The following is a 15,081-nucleotide window of genomic DNA, read 5'->3' as shown; positions in this document are numbered from 1 at the left end:
TTTATTGTATTTGTGATATGAGTGCTCTAATTTTAGGCCTTTGAAGACAATTTAATCGAAGCAAGGAAAGAAATTGAAGTATCACAGAGTAAATGTAATGCTCTGTCATTACAGTTGAATAATAAACAGACTGAACTTATCCAGAAGGATATGGATATTACCCTGGTCAGGCAAGTATACTCACTCCTTAATTTAACATTTTAGAAATGTCCTTTGTTGTGCAGAATGCCAGCATTTTTGTTTATTATTAACACCCTAAAATGACAATATATGTCTTCTGTGAGTACTTATGTTTGTGCATTGAAACTATCTAGAATTAACGTGGACAATCGGGTTTCGCAGGACTGGAAAAAATCATGCTCAAAGAGTAGCCTTGGTTCAGTTTTTAACAAGGAGGATGCATTCATTCCTTGTTTCCTTCTAAAATTCCTACCCATGCATTATGTAATATTCATTACTGTTATAATGAATAATAAAGGAGTGATCCAGTTTTGACGTTTTATTTTATTATGTTTTAAATAGTTTTAGTTTGTGAAATATTCTTTCTATATCAAAATACTTAATTTTGTAGCACTACTCATAAAGTGGAAGTACTTGAAAAACTTGCTTTTAAGTGTTTTGAAAGATGTTAAACTACCTATTTATTTTATAATAATCTTATCAGAAAATAGTGTTAGAACAGATCATAAATATATATATACACATATACATACATATGTTATACATATATACACATGTATGTATGTGTGTACATTTTAAAATTTGAACTAATTAAAATAAATCATACAATCAAAGTTTATCACATACCTGTATAAGCACAATTTCATTCTCTGGAATATGTCATATATTTATATATGTAATATACTATATATATTATGTTTACATATGATGTATAATTACAATTAACATTATATATAATTATGATATTATACATAAATATTTATATATATTTAATATTTATTTTTATATATAGTGTATTACAATATATATATTGGGGCAGGATTTTTGCTTGGGTAATAGATTAATACATATTATTATATATTATATATTTATATATATAATATATATTAATTTATATTATACATGTTTTATTATATATAAAAATATATAAGCATTATATGTATATATTATAAATAAAAGCAAAAATCCATTGTGTCACATTTTAAAAATCTTTTTACCATGGGGTGAGGAAAAGTATTTCTTGTTCAAATTTGTACATTGTTTCATATATTTAGTTGACATTTGCCTTTTTACAGTATGCACCCATTTGTATCTTGGTTCCTTATCTAGAGAATCTCAGAAACAGTCTAATCCATTCTGTAGTTCAGACCTTCAAATAATAAAAGATAACTTTATTAATAAGTTTTCTTATTAACTTATTAACTGCTTCTGTTTCTCATAATTTTTCATGTATATGTTTCACAGACGTTATATTGTTTTGGGTTGCCTTTCTTTCTCTCTTTTTTTTTTGTTAGTAAAAGTATGTAATATAAAATTCCCAAATAAATGGTTAAGTGGAATATTATGCAGCTGTAAAAAAAGAAAAGGCAGCTCTGTATATATTTATACAAATCCTCCAAATTAAAAAAGTGAAAAAAGCAAGTTGTAAAAAAGTGTGAATAGTTTGCTACTGTTTCCTTTAATAAAGCACATTTGTATGTGCACAGACTTCTGATAGAATACGGAAGGTAAGGGGGCTTCTGGAGAGGGGAATGGGGTTTGGGGACAGGTAAGACAGGGAGACTTCTTCATTAAATGGTCTCTTGTAACCTCTGCACATGTGGCCACTTAAATTTTAAAACATTTTCCTCGATTCAAGGACTCCCAAGGGTTGTACTCTGGCTATGAATGTAAATGAAAGCTGCTGGGTTAATTTTTCTACTGAGCTCTTGGATAATCATTAAAAAATCAGATAAAAATAATCTCTGTTTTGGAGCTGTAGCCTCAAGATCAATTAGTATTATTGCAGGTATTACGTAAAGAAGATTTACTACAGTTTGCGTTAATGTAATCTTGTGTTCCTTGCAAAAGTTCCAACTGAGAGGAGCTCAGGCAAAAGGAAATTAACCTGGGCTTAAAATGTGCTCACGGGTAATCCAGGCAGTTTACTAAGAGTTGACTGTAGTTCAATCTAAATTTACCAGGGAACTGTCGTTATCTGCCAACACCACTCTCTCAAGCAGACTGCCCACACGGCTGCATTTCAACCCTCTTCATTGTAAGAGTGAAACACAGCCAAGCATATTTTTCATCTCTTGTAAGTGTCTGTACTTTTCTTCCACTCTCAGTTGAAAAGACCTACATCTAACTTTATTGTTTTTTTTTTTTTTTTTGGCTGTGTTGTATCTTCGTTGCTGCGTGCAGGCTTTCTCTACTTGTGGCGAGCAGGAGCTACTCTTTGTTGCGGCGTGCGGGCTTCTCATTGCTGTGGCTTCTCTTGTTGCAGAGCATGGGCTCTAGGTGTGCAGGCTTCAGTAGTTGCAGCATGCAGGCTCAGTAGTTGTGGCTCGTGGGCTCTAGAGCACAGGCTCAGCAGTTGTGGTGCATGGGCTTAGTTGCTCCGTGGCATGTGGGGTCTTCTTGGACCAGGGATGGAACCCGTGTCCCCTGCATTGGCAGGCGGATTCTTAACCACTGTGCCACCAGGGAAGTCCCTACATCTAACTTTTGATCTAGTTAATATATTTTCAGTTTGGCTATATTACAAAATTCAAAAAGTAAAATTTATGAAAGAACAATAATTCGAAAGATCACTAAAACAGACTTGTACAATAAGCTATAAACTCACCATATTTGGTTATCCTGAGCATTAAATCTTTTGACTATTTTTACAAATGGGTGTTATGACAACATAACATTGTTTTTCCTGTATTACATGAAATAATATTCAAGAATTAAATTCCCCTGAGATAATAAAAAATCTTCTTAGAAGAAGTATATGTATTCCACCTTCCAGTGTGATATGGTGTCCAGATATCAAGGACATCTAAATAAAAATAAAATCTTGAAGAAGTTAAATGCTAATATTTTTCAAAAATATCCTAGGCAAATTGTACAGATTAAGGAATGAAAATCACATTTAAACCAATCCACGTGGATTAAACTACTGTTTCTATCACTGGGCTATGACAGTTACAATTCCACAACTTTTATAATGTGACATAATGTGAAGGGGAAAAAAAAACCACCTCAGTTTTCCAGGTCTTTGGAGAGACCTGGGGCAAAGCAATCAGAATTCAGTAACAGGATTTTCTCAGCTGAGCTAAGGACAGAGAATAGACGGTATGAGTCAACTCCCTGGCTGACTGTTACCTTTGGCCAAATAAGGAAAATGTCTTCTACAGCCAAAGGGAGATGAGAAACTCAGTAGGTGGATGGATTTCAGATTTGCACTAAAATTGACTTCATTTGGGATGTGGAAGCGTCTAGGTGAAGGCTGGTTAATTGATAATTGACATTTCCTCCCAGTCTCTGCTCTCAGACACTGAGTTGATTATGCTTCTTAAATACTTTATGAACTCCATCCTGATCTCTTCCGGTCATCCTTAAGATTCGAGTGCACCAGCTTCAGCTTGTTCAGGGGTGGCGCCAAAGCTGGGTTTGCTTTGTCACTTCCAGAGCCTTGTTTATGGTGTGCAGTTAACAGACACTGAGTATCCTGTAAAAACTGCTGCTGGACGAAGCAGGAATACCACATCTCAGTTTCCTTCAGGTGGCTTGGGATGTCAGCATTGAAGACGATTACCACCCCGTAAGAGTTCTTCATCAGGGCCGGCCAGCAAGACTCGAACTTTGGATCGCCACCACAATCCCAGAGCTCAGAGTCATACCCCGTGCCTTTGTTGTTGCTGGTAACATATGGGTTCTCAAATTCCAGGATCCTCACTCCTTGGGTTGGGTTGTATTTGGCGATGTCAGAAGATTTTGTCAGGAAGTTGGCCCAAACGGTTTTTCCACTCTCACAGGGCCCCATGAAGAGGATCTTGGCCTTCAGCATCGTGGTCTGCTGCCCAAAGACCTGCCAGAGCCCACCGAGGCGCTGCCAGAGCCCTTGCTGCTGTCAGGGCAGAGCCTGGGTTGCCTTTCTGAATGCATTCCATCTTGTCAGAGTTTGTATCATCAATATTCTTCTTAAAATATGACACCTGTAACTACATAAAATATTCCAACAAGACCTTTCCATTTTAAAGTATGATGGTTTTAAACTATTGGATGGAACATGTGGTCCATTCTAGGGTACAGTGCAGTGTTATGTGAATGGGATTTGAAAAATTATGTTTTCTACTAAATTTTGCACCTGCGTTTATCTGTATACTTGAATTTAGTGTACTGCAAGAACAATAAGCTGCAGTAAATAAGGCAATGATATCCATAGATGGACATTTTCTTACAAGATGGTAAAAAGATGAACTGTGTGTAATTTTAAGTGTTAGATTATAAGGACTCAAAAAGGAGGAGGTAATAGCACAGAGCTGGAAGATTTCAGAGGACTTTGACTCAGACCCTCATTATAGGGTAGTAGTTGAGATGTCTTCAGTGTTTTTCCTGAATTGTCTGAATAATAATTTGCTGAATACACTACATGTCTCCTTCATTTTTATTTCTTGTGAGTGTGCGTGTGTGTGTGGTGGTTATGATATACCAGCATTACAGTACTGAATCTGTATATTGTGCACAAGACATACCAAGCCATAACTGTAGGAAAAGTGGTCTAGGCACTTTCTTATTTGGATATACGTTTACTTGTTGATAAATGATGGAGTTGACCTAGCTTTATTTCTTTATGGGTTTATTTCTTTGAATTCCTAATTATTTGCATATTTATTGAATAATTAATCTGTGATACCCATTGTGCTATGGAATATTGCTGTGAACTACCACAAATGATTTTTACCTTGCGTTAGAGTATAACAAAATAAATAAATAATATACATGTCTGTAACATATATAGAACATCTTAGTATAAACCTAGAACTTGCATAAAGTCAGTAACCAGTTAAGTTGCCTAACTAAAATTTTTGCCTGACTGGTAATGATTCAGCAGTTATATGGAGAGTGAGCTAAATGAATAGCTTACCTTCCATTGAGAAGGTGGGCTAATGTCAATTGATTTGGGAATTTTTCTTAGAAATTAGTTGTGAATCTCCAAAAAAAAAATGAAAAAATAAATGTCAAGACAGAGCAGTCATAATTTTGGTGAGGAATATCATCAAAGTCAGAATCCTGAAATTGGACTAATGCATCGGATTGCTGGTGTTCCTAGGCACTTAGCAGAAGCAAGTGTAAATTAACTCTGGAGGATAATAAAGCAATTCTGTCCTCAAATTATGTGTACAGTTTTACAAACTAATGTCTAGCACATAGTCAGAAATATCAAGTATGTGGTAAAGCAATAATAAAAATTAAAAGGCGTAAGAACTGGAGGAGATTGGTTCAAGATGGCAGAGTAGAAGGACATGTGCTCACTCCCTCTTGCGAGAGCACCAGAATCACAACTAACTGCTGAACAGTCATTGACAGGAAGACACTGGAACTCACCAAAAAAGCTACCCCACATCCAAAGACAAAGGAGAAGCCACAATGAGATGGTAGGAGGGGCGCAATCACAATAAAATCAAATCCCGTAACTGCTGAGTAGGTGACTCACAAACTGGAGAACACTTATACCACAGAAGTCCACCCACTGGAGTGAAGGTTCTGAGCCCCACGTCAGGCTTCCCAACCTGGGGGTCCAGCAACGGGAGGGGAAATTCCCAGAGAATCAGACTTTGAGGGCTAGCGGGATTTGATTGCAGGACTTTGACAGGAGTGGGGGAGAGATTCCACTTTTGGAGGGCACACACAAAGTAGTGTGTGCATCAGGACCCAGGGGGAAGAGGCAGTGACCCATAGGAGACTGAACCAGACCTACCTGCTAGTGTTGGAGGGTCTCCTGCAGAGGTGGGGGGTGGCTGTGGCTCACTGTGGGGACAAGGACACTGGCAGCAGAAGTTCTGGGAAGTACTCCTGGGCGTGAACCCTCCCAGAGTCTGCCATTAGCCCTACCAAAGAGCCTGTAGTCTCCAGTGTTGGGTTGCCTCAGGCCAAACAACCAACAGGGAGGGAACAGCTCCACCCATCAGCAGACAAGCACATTAAAGTTTTACTGAGGTCTGCCCACCAGAGCAACACCCAGGTCTACCCACCACCAGTCCCTCCCATCAGGAAGCTTGCACAAGCCTCTTAGATAGCCTCATCCACCAGAGGGTAGACAGCAGAAGCAAGAATAACTACAATCCTGCAGCCTGTGGAACGAAAACCACATTCACAGAAACAGAGACAAAATGAAAAGGCAGAGGACTATGTACCAGATGAAGGAACAAGGTAAAACCCCAGAAAAACAACTAAATGAAGTGGAGATAGGAGGCAACCTTCCAGAAAAAGAATTCAGAATAATGATAGTGAAGATGATCCAGGACCTCTGAAAAAGAATGGAGGCAAAGATCGAGAAGATGCAAGAAATGCTCAACAAAGACCTAGAAGAATTAAAGAACAAACACCTAGAAGAATTAAAGAACAAACAAACAGAGGTGAAGAATACAATAGCCGAAATGAAAAATACACTAGAAGGAATCAATAGCAGAATAAGTGAGGCAGAAGAACGGTTAAGTGACCTGGACGACAGAATGGTGGAAATCACTGCCGTGAACAGAATAAAGAAAAAAGAATGAAAGAAATGAAGACAGCATAAGAGACCTCTGGAACAACATTAAACCCACCAACATTCACATTATAGGGGTCCCAGAAGGAGAAGAGAGAGAGAAAAGACCCGAGAAAATATTTGAAAAGATTATAGTCGAAAACTTTCCTAACGTGGGAAAGGAAATAGCCACCCAAGTCCAGGAAGCGCAGAGAGTTCCAGACAGGATAAACCCAAGGAGAAACATGCCAAGACACACAGTAATCAAATTGCCAAAAATTAAAGTCAAAGAAAACTTATAAGCAATAAGGGGAAAACGACAAATAACATACAAGGGAACTCCCAAAAGGTTGACAGCTGATTTCTCAGCAGAAACTCTACAAGCCAGAAGGGAGTGGCACGATATATCTAAAGTGATGAAAGGGAAGACCCTTCAACCAAGATTACTCTACCTGGCTAGAATCTCATTCAGATTTGATACAGAAATCAAAAGCTTTACAGACAAGCAAAACCTAAGAGAATGCAACACCACCAAACAACTCTACAACAAATGCTAAAGGAACTTCTCTAAGTGGGAAACACAAGAGAAGAAAAGGACCTACAAAAACAAACCGAACACAATTAAGAAAATGGTAATAGGAACATACATATCAATAATTACCTTAAATGTGAGTGGAATAAATGCTTCAACAAAAGAGAGAGGCTCACTGAATGGATACAAAAATAAGACCCATATATATGCTGTCTACAAGAGACCCACTTCAGACCTAGGGACACATACATCCTCATTAGGGGATGCATAAAGATATTCCATGCAAATGGAAATCAAAAGAAAGCTGGAGTAGCAATACTCATATCAGATAATACAGACTTTAAAATAAAGAATGTTACAGGAGACAAGGAAGGACACTACATAGTGGTCAAGGGATCAATCCAAGAAGAAGATATAACACTTATAAGTATATGCACCCAACATAGGAGCACCTCAATACATAAGGCAAATGCTAACAGCTATGAAAGAGGAAATCGACAGTAACACAATAATAGTGGGGGACTTTAACACCTCACTTACACCAATGGACAGATCACCCAGACAGAAAAGTAATAAGGAAACACAAGCTTTAAATGACACAATAGGCCAGATAGATTTAATTGATGTTTATAGGACATTCCATTCGAAAACAGCAGATTACACTTTCTTCTCAAGTGCACACGGAACATCGTCCAGGGTAGATCAAATCTTGGGTCACAAATCAAGCCTTGGTAAATGTAAGAAAATTTAAATCATACCAACGATCTTTTCCGACCACAACACTGTGAGATTAGAAATAAATTACAGGGAAAAAAACTTAAAAAGCACAAACAGATGGAGATTAAACAATACATTACCAAAATCAAAGAGGAAATCAAGAAGTACCTAGAGAGAAATGGCAATGAAAACATGACGACCCAAAATCTATGGGATGCAGCAAAAGCAGTTCTAAGAGGGAAGTTTATAGCAAAACAATGCTACCTCAAGAAACAAGAAAAATCTCAAACAATCTAACCTTACACCTAAAGGAAGTAGAGAAAGAACAAGCAAAATCCAAAATTAGTAGAAGGAAAGAAATTATAAAGATCAGAGCAGAAATAAATGAAATAGAAACAAAGAAAACAATAGCAAAGACTAATAAAACTAAAAGCTGGTTCTTTGAGAAGATAAACAGAATTGACAAACCTTTAGCCAGACTCATCATGAAAGAGGGAGAGGACTGAAATCAATAAAATTAGAAATGAAAAAGGAGAAGTTACAGCGGACACCGCAGAAATACAAAGGATCATAAGGGACTACTACAAGCAACTCTATGCCAATAAAATGGACAACCTGGAAGAAGTGGACAAATGCTTAGAAAGGAATAACCTTCCAAGATGGAACCAAGAAGAAATAGAAAATATGAACAGACCAATTACAGGTAATGAAATTGAAACTGATTAAAAATCTTCCCACAAGCAAAAGTCCAGGGCCAGATGGCTTCACAGGTGAATTCTAACAAACATTTAGAGAAGAGCTAACACCGATCCTTCTCAAACTCTTCCAAAAAATTTGTAGAGGAAGGAACACTCCCAAACTCATTCTACGAGGCCACTGTTACCCTGATACCAAAACAAGACTGCACTTCCCTGGTGGTGCAGTGGTTGAGAATCTGCCTGCCAACGCAGGGGACACGGGTTCGAGCCCTGGTCTGGGAAGACCCCACATGCTGCAGAGCAACTAGGCCCGTGAGCCACAACTACTGAGCCTGCACGTCTGGAGCCTGCACTCTACAACAAGAGAGGCCGCGATAGTGAGAGGCCCGCGCACCACGATGAAGAGTGGTCCCTGCTTGCCGCAACTAGAGAAAGCCCTCGCACAGAAACGAAGACCCAACACAGCCAAAAATTAATTAATTAATTTAAAAAAAATTGCAGAGGAAGGAACGCTCCCAAACTCATTCTACGAGGCCACTGTTACCCTGATACCAAAACAAGACAAAGATACTACAAAAAAAGAAAATTACCGACCAGTATCACTGATGAATATAGATGCAAAAATTCTCAACAAAATGGTAGCAAACAGAATACAACAACACATTCAAAGGATCATACACAATGATCAAATGGGATTTATCCCAGGGATGCAAGGATTCTTTAATATATTCAAATCAATCAGTGTGATACACCATATTAACAAATTGAAGAATAAAAACGATATGATTATCTCAATAGATGCACAAAAAGCTTTTGACAAAATTCAACACCCATTTATGATAAAACTCTCCAGAAAGTAGGCATAGTGGGAACCTACCTCAACATAATAAAGGCCATATGTGACAAACCCACAGCAAACATCATTCTCAATGTTGAAAAACTGAAAACATTTCCTCTAAGATCAGGAACAAGACAAGGATATCCATTCTCACCACTATTATTCAACATAGTTTTGGAAGTCCTAGCCACAGCAAACAGAGAAGAAAAAGAAAAAAAATACAGATTTGAAAAGAAGAAGTAAAACTGTCATTGTTTACAGATGCCATGATACTATACATAGATAATCCTAAAGATGTGACCAGAAAACTACTAGAGCTAATCAATGAATTTGGTAAAGTTGCAGGATACAAAATTAATGCACAGAAATCTCTTGCACTCCTATTCAATAACAACAAAAGATCAGAAAGAGAAATTAAGGAAACAATCCCATTTACCATTGCAACAAAAGGAATAAACCTACCTAAGGAGATAAAAGACCTGAACTCAGAAACTTATAAGACACAGATGAAAGAAATCAAAGATGACACAAACAGATGGAGAGATATACCATGTTTTTGGATTGGAGGGATCAATATTGTGAAAATGACTATACTACCCAAAGCAATCTACAGATTCAGTGATATCCCTAGCAAATTACCAATGACATTCTTTACAGAACTAGAACAAAAAATCTTAAAAGTTGTATGGAGGGCTTCCCTGGTGGCGCAGTGGTTGAAAATCTGCCTGCCAATTCAGGGGACATGGGTTCGAGCCCTGGTCTGGGAAGATCCCACGTGCCGCGGAGCAGCTGGGCCCGTGAGCCACAGTTACTGAGCCTGCGCGTCTGGAGCCTGTGCTCCGCAACAAGAGAGGCTGCGATAGTGAGAGGCCTGCACACCGCGATGAAGAGTGGCCCCTGCTTGCCACAATTACAGAAAGCCCTTGCACAGAAACGAAGACCCAACACAGCCATAAATAAATAAACAAATACTTAAAAAAAAAAAAGTTGTATGGAGACACAAAAGACCCTGAATAACCAAAGCAATCTTGAGTAAAAAAAAAAACAGCTGGAGGAATCAGACTTCCTGACTTCAGACTATACTACAAAGCTACATTAATCAAGACAATATGGTACTGGCACAAAAACAGAAATGAAATATAGATCAATGGAATAGGATAGAAAGCCCAGAGATAAACCCATGCACCTATGGTCAACTAATCTATGACAAAGGAGGCCAGGATATACAATGGAGAAAAGACAGTCTCTTCAATAAGTGGCGCTGGGAAAACTGGACAGCTACATGTAAAAGAATGAAATTAGAACACTCCATAACACCCTGCACAAAAATAAACTCAAAATGGATTAGAAACCTCAATGTAAGACCAGACACTATAAAACTCTTAGAGGAAAACATAGGAAGAACACTCTTTGACATAAATCACAGCAAGATCTTTTTTGACCCACCTCCTAGAGTAATGGAAATAAAAACAAAAATAAAGAAATGGGACCTGATGAAACTTAAAAGCTTTTGCACAGCAAAGGAAACTATAAACAAGATGAAAAGACAACCCTCAGAATGGGAGAAAATATTTGCAAATGAAGCAACGGACAAAGGATTAATCTCCAAAATACATAAACAGCTCATGCAGCTCAATATTAAAAAAACAACCCAATCAAAAAATGGGCAGAAGACCTAAATAGACATTTTTTCCTAAAAGACATACAGATGGCCAAGAGGCACATGAAAAGATGCTCAACATCACTAATTACTAGATAAATGCAAATCAATACTACAATGAGGTGTCACCTCACACTGGTTAGAATGGGCATCATCAGAAAATCTACAGACAACAAATGCTGGAGAGGGTGTGGAGAAAAGAGAATCCTCTTGCACTGTTTGTGGGAATGTAAATTGATACAGCCACTATGGAGAACAGTATGGAGGTTCCTTGAAAAACTAAAAATAGAATTACCATATGACCCAGCAATCCCACTACTGGGCATATACTCAGAGAAAACCATAATTCAAAAAGAAACATACACCCCAATGTTCATTGCAGCAATATTTACAATAGCCAGGTCATGGAAGCTTCATAAATGGCCATCAACAGGCAAATGGATAAAGAAGTAGTGGTACATATATACAATGGAATATCACCCAGCCATAGAAAGGAATGAAAATGGGTCATTTGTAGAGACATGGATGGACCTAGAGTCTGTCATACAGAGTGAAGTAAGTCAGAAAGAGAAAAACAAATACAGTATGCTAACACATATATATGGAATCCAAGGGAAAAAAAAAAAAAGCCATGAAGAACCTAGTGGCAAGACGGGAATAAAGACACAGACCTACTAGAGAATGGACTTGAGGATATGGGGAGGGGGAGGGGTGAGAGGTGACAGGGTGAGAGAGTGTCATGGACATATATACACTACCAAATGTAAAATAGATAGCTAGTGGGAAGCAGCCGCATAGCTCAGGGAGATCAGCTCGGTGCTTTGTGACCACCTAGAGGGGTGGGATGGGGAGGGTGGGAGGGAGGGAGATGCAAGAGGGAAGAGATATGGGAACATATGTATATGTATAACTGATTCACTTTGTTATAAAGCAGAAACTAACACACCATTGTAAAGCAATTATACTTCAATAAAGATGTTTAAAAAAAAAAGAAAAACAAATATTGTATATTAATTCATATATGTGGAATGTAGAAAAATGCTACAGATGAACTGGTTTGCAAGGCAGAAATAGAGACACAGATGTAGAGAACAAATGTATGGACACCAATGGCAGGGGAAAGTGAGAGTGGGGGGGTGGTGGTGGGATGAATTGGGATTGACGTATATACACTAATATGTATAAAATAGATAACTAAGAAGACCCTGGTGTTTAAAAAAATAAATAAAATTCAAATTAAAAAAACTGGAAATGAAAGATAAAGACCTAGTTATTTGCCTATATATGACTAATTAACATAGCAACCCCCAAAAAAATTTATAGAAAGATTTCTATAATTAATACATGGATTCAGCACACTTGGTAGATACAAGGTCAGTGTAGAAAATTCAAATGCATTTTTTATGCCAGCAAAAAATTAGGAAATAGACTTGAATATAATTTATAATATAGCTAAAAATATGAACAGCAAATATAATGAAAGATATGAGTTACCTCTATATAGAGATCTGTAAAACATTATTGAGAGAAATAGAAAGTCTAGTATGTACAGATAAATGCAGAGTTCATGATTTGCAAGACTCAGTATGATAAAGATGTCTATTCTCTCCAAACAGATATTGAGATTCAGAGGAGTACAAATTATCAGCAACAGGAAACTATTACTACCCCCAGGCCAGAAGGGGCAAGGAGAGGAGCTTTTACTGGATCTCTGTGAGAAGTCTAGCCCTGGGAGAGAGGCTGACTAGTAGGAGAAGTATTCTTAGATAGAGGAACAGAGACACTGCCAACTGTGGCTCATTGGAGAGGGAGATAGGGAAAGAAATACCTTGACCTCTTTTTCCTTTACCCTTTAATCATGGACCAGCACTTTCAACTACTCAAATATAAACCCAGAAGAAAGGGAGCCAATGTAATGTAGTCTGTGGAAGTTGGCCTCTCAGGCTAGATTGTAGGCTAGAGTACAGAGAGTAATAGTGTGGAGATGATGAATATTGGATAAGAGAATATGTGGTGCATTCTCCGTTTCTGCTCTTTTTCAGAGCTTTCCTGGGCATTTATTGCTTAATTAATTTTTCCATATAAACTTTAGGTTAAACTGGCTTATTTCTTGTTTGCTATTTTATTAGGGCATCAAATTTAAAAGCAAACTGAAGGAGAATTGCCATCTTGATGATGTCAGTTTTTCTGTCCCAGAGTATGGGAATGCCATTACATTTGTTTCAGTACCTTTCTCTCCTTATGAAATGTTTTGTTCCTTATGCTGGTTTTGACCTTAAATTTTTATTCCTAGCCCTTTCGTGGTTTTTGATACTGTTTTAAATGGAATCTTTCTTTCCCATATGGTTTCCTACTGATTTTCCTTTTATTGTTGTTTTTGCTCTGCTATTTTGTTTTGATGTGCTATGATTTGGTGGGTAAAGTGTCCAACAAAGTTATTTTGTTTTTACTGTGAATTGTACTTTTTAGTTTTTTCTGTATAATTTTTTTTGCCTTGAGTTTTAATTCCTCTGAAATTAATATTTCTATTCTTTTTTGGGGTTTATATTTATATGGTAACAAACTAAGTACATAATTGTTTAGGTATAATGATACATGTGAATTATAAGAAAATACATGTAGTACGGAAAAGTACAAAGAAGATGGAAAAAATTAGAGTTAAAATACAACACCAGAGGAATAATAGCCATTAAAATTTTATTAGAATCATTCTATATTTTTCTCAACACATATTTATAGATTGAAGAGTAGGTAAACAAGTTCTTAGATAAAAGGGGCTGTATTGAACATTTTTGTTTGTTTGTTTGTTTTTGGCTGCATCGGGTCTTCATTGCAGCACATGGGATCTTCGTTGTGGCATGTGGACTTCTTAGTTGTGGCATGAAGGCTTCTTAGTTGCATCATGCGGACTTAGTTGTGGCATGAGGACTCTTAGCTGCTGCATGCACGTGGGATCTAGTTCCCTGACCAGAGAGTGAACCCGGGCCCCCTGCGTTGGGAGCATGGAGTCTTACCCACTGGACCACCAGGGAAGTCCCGAACATGTTGTTCTAATAAGTGATAACTTCAGTTTTTGTGATATAATGGAACAATAAGACACTAAAGTGAAATTGAAAGAATTATTAAATCTCAGAAAATTTTTTCTTCTCTATAAGAACCACTAACTATTTTTCTAAAGCTAAGAAAGAAATGGCATGAAAAAAACTTTGGAGGTTGATGTAATTATGTTTTTTTAAAAAAAACTACATTTCATCTTTAATCGGATTTGATACCCTGCTACATACACTTAGTAAAATAGGACATATATTCAACCATTTTAACTCCTTCTCATTTTGCATCTCAAGATTTATAACCTTTATCTCCTCATGTATAACCACAGTGCCTAAAGATATTTAGGCTTAGTTTTCTATATTGCTTCAGTGCTCTTCACTAAACTTTTTACTCTTGATGTGTTTATTCCTATACTCAATTTTGATTCATCTTAAAGGCCCATTTTTACCAGGCCCTTCTCTGTTACTGGAGTATGCTTTCTCCTCCATTAACATCAGATTTAGCCATGTGACTTATTTAGGCTTGTGGAATGAGTGTGAAAGTGACATATATCATATCCTGGCAAGTGTTTTAAAAGAGTCATTGCTTGAATTGCCTTTACTTTTTGCCCTCTGCCATTAGAGTGGCATATTACTAATGCTCCAGTTTGGGTCTTAGGATAGGGGAAATCCACATGTAATGTGAGCAAGCAAATCTTTGTTTTTGTAATAGTAAGTTTTTTTTTTTTTGGTAACTGCAAAATAACCTATAGATGCTGTCTGAAACCCTTTGTCAGTCTTTGCTATCAACTTTGATATCTAAAGGGATATTCCTAATTTATCCTATGGCTCATTCAATCCCTTAGTAAACATCACGGTAACTGAGCAGTACAGTATTTTTAATCAGCTTAACATTCTTTTTTTTTTT

The 15,081-nt window shown here is 37.3% G+C and overlaps 1 protein-coding gene and 1 pseudogene across 5 annotated transcripts in view; one reads left to right on the top strand and one right to left on the bottom strand.

The window, feature by feature from the left end:
* Positions 1–15,081, top strand: part of CNTLN (centlein) — a 341,438-nt gene that overhangs the window by 123,973 nt on the left and 202,384 nt on the right. For all 5 annotated transcript variants that reach the window (XM_007176785.2, XM_057548126.1, XM_057548127.1 and 2 more), the window contains one exon: positions 37–170. In XM_007176785.2, coding sequence (XP_007176847.2) covers positions 37–170 — 134 coding nt within the window. The remainder of the gene's footprint in view (positions 1–36; positions 171–15,081) is intronic.
* LOC102999530 (intraflagellar transport protein 22 homolog) lies at positions 3,387–3,997 on the bottom strand (annotated as a pseudogene).

This window comes from Balaenoptera acutorostrata, chromosome 6, assembly GCF_949987535.1.
Source record: "Balaenoptera acutorostrata chromosome 6, mBalAcu1.1, whole genome shotgun sequence".
Lineage (NCBI taxonomy): Eukaryota > Metazoa > Chordata > Mammalia > Artiodactyla > Balaenopteridae > Balaenoptera > Balaenoptera acutorostrata.
This window is presented reverse-complemented; position numbering and strand designations above follow the sequence as displayed.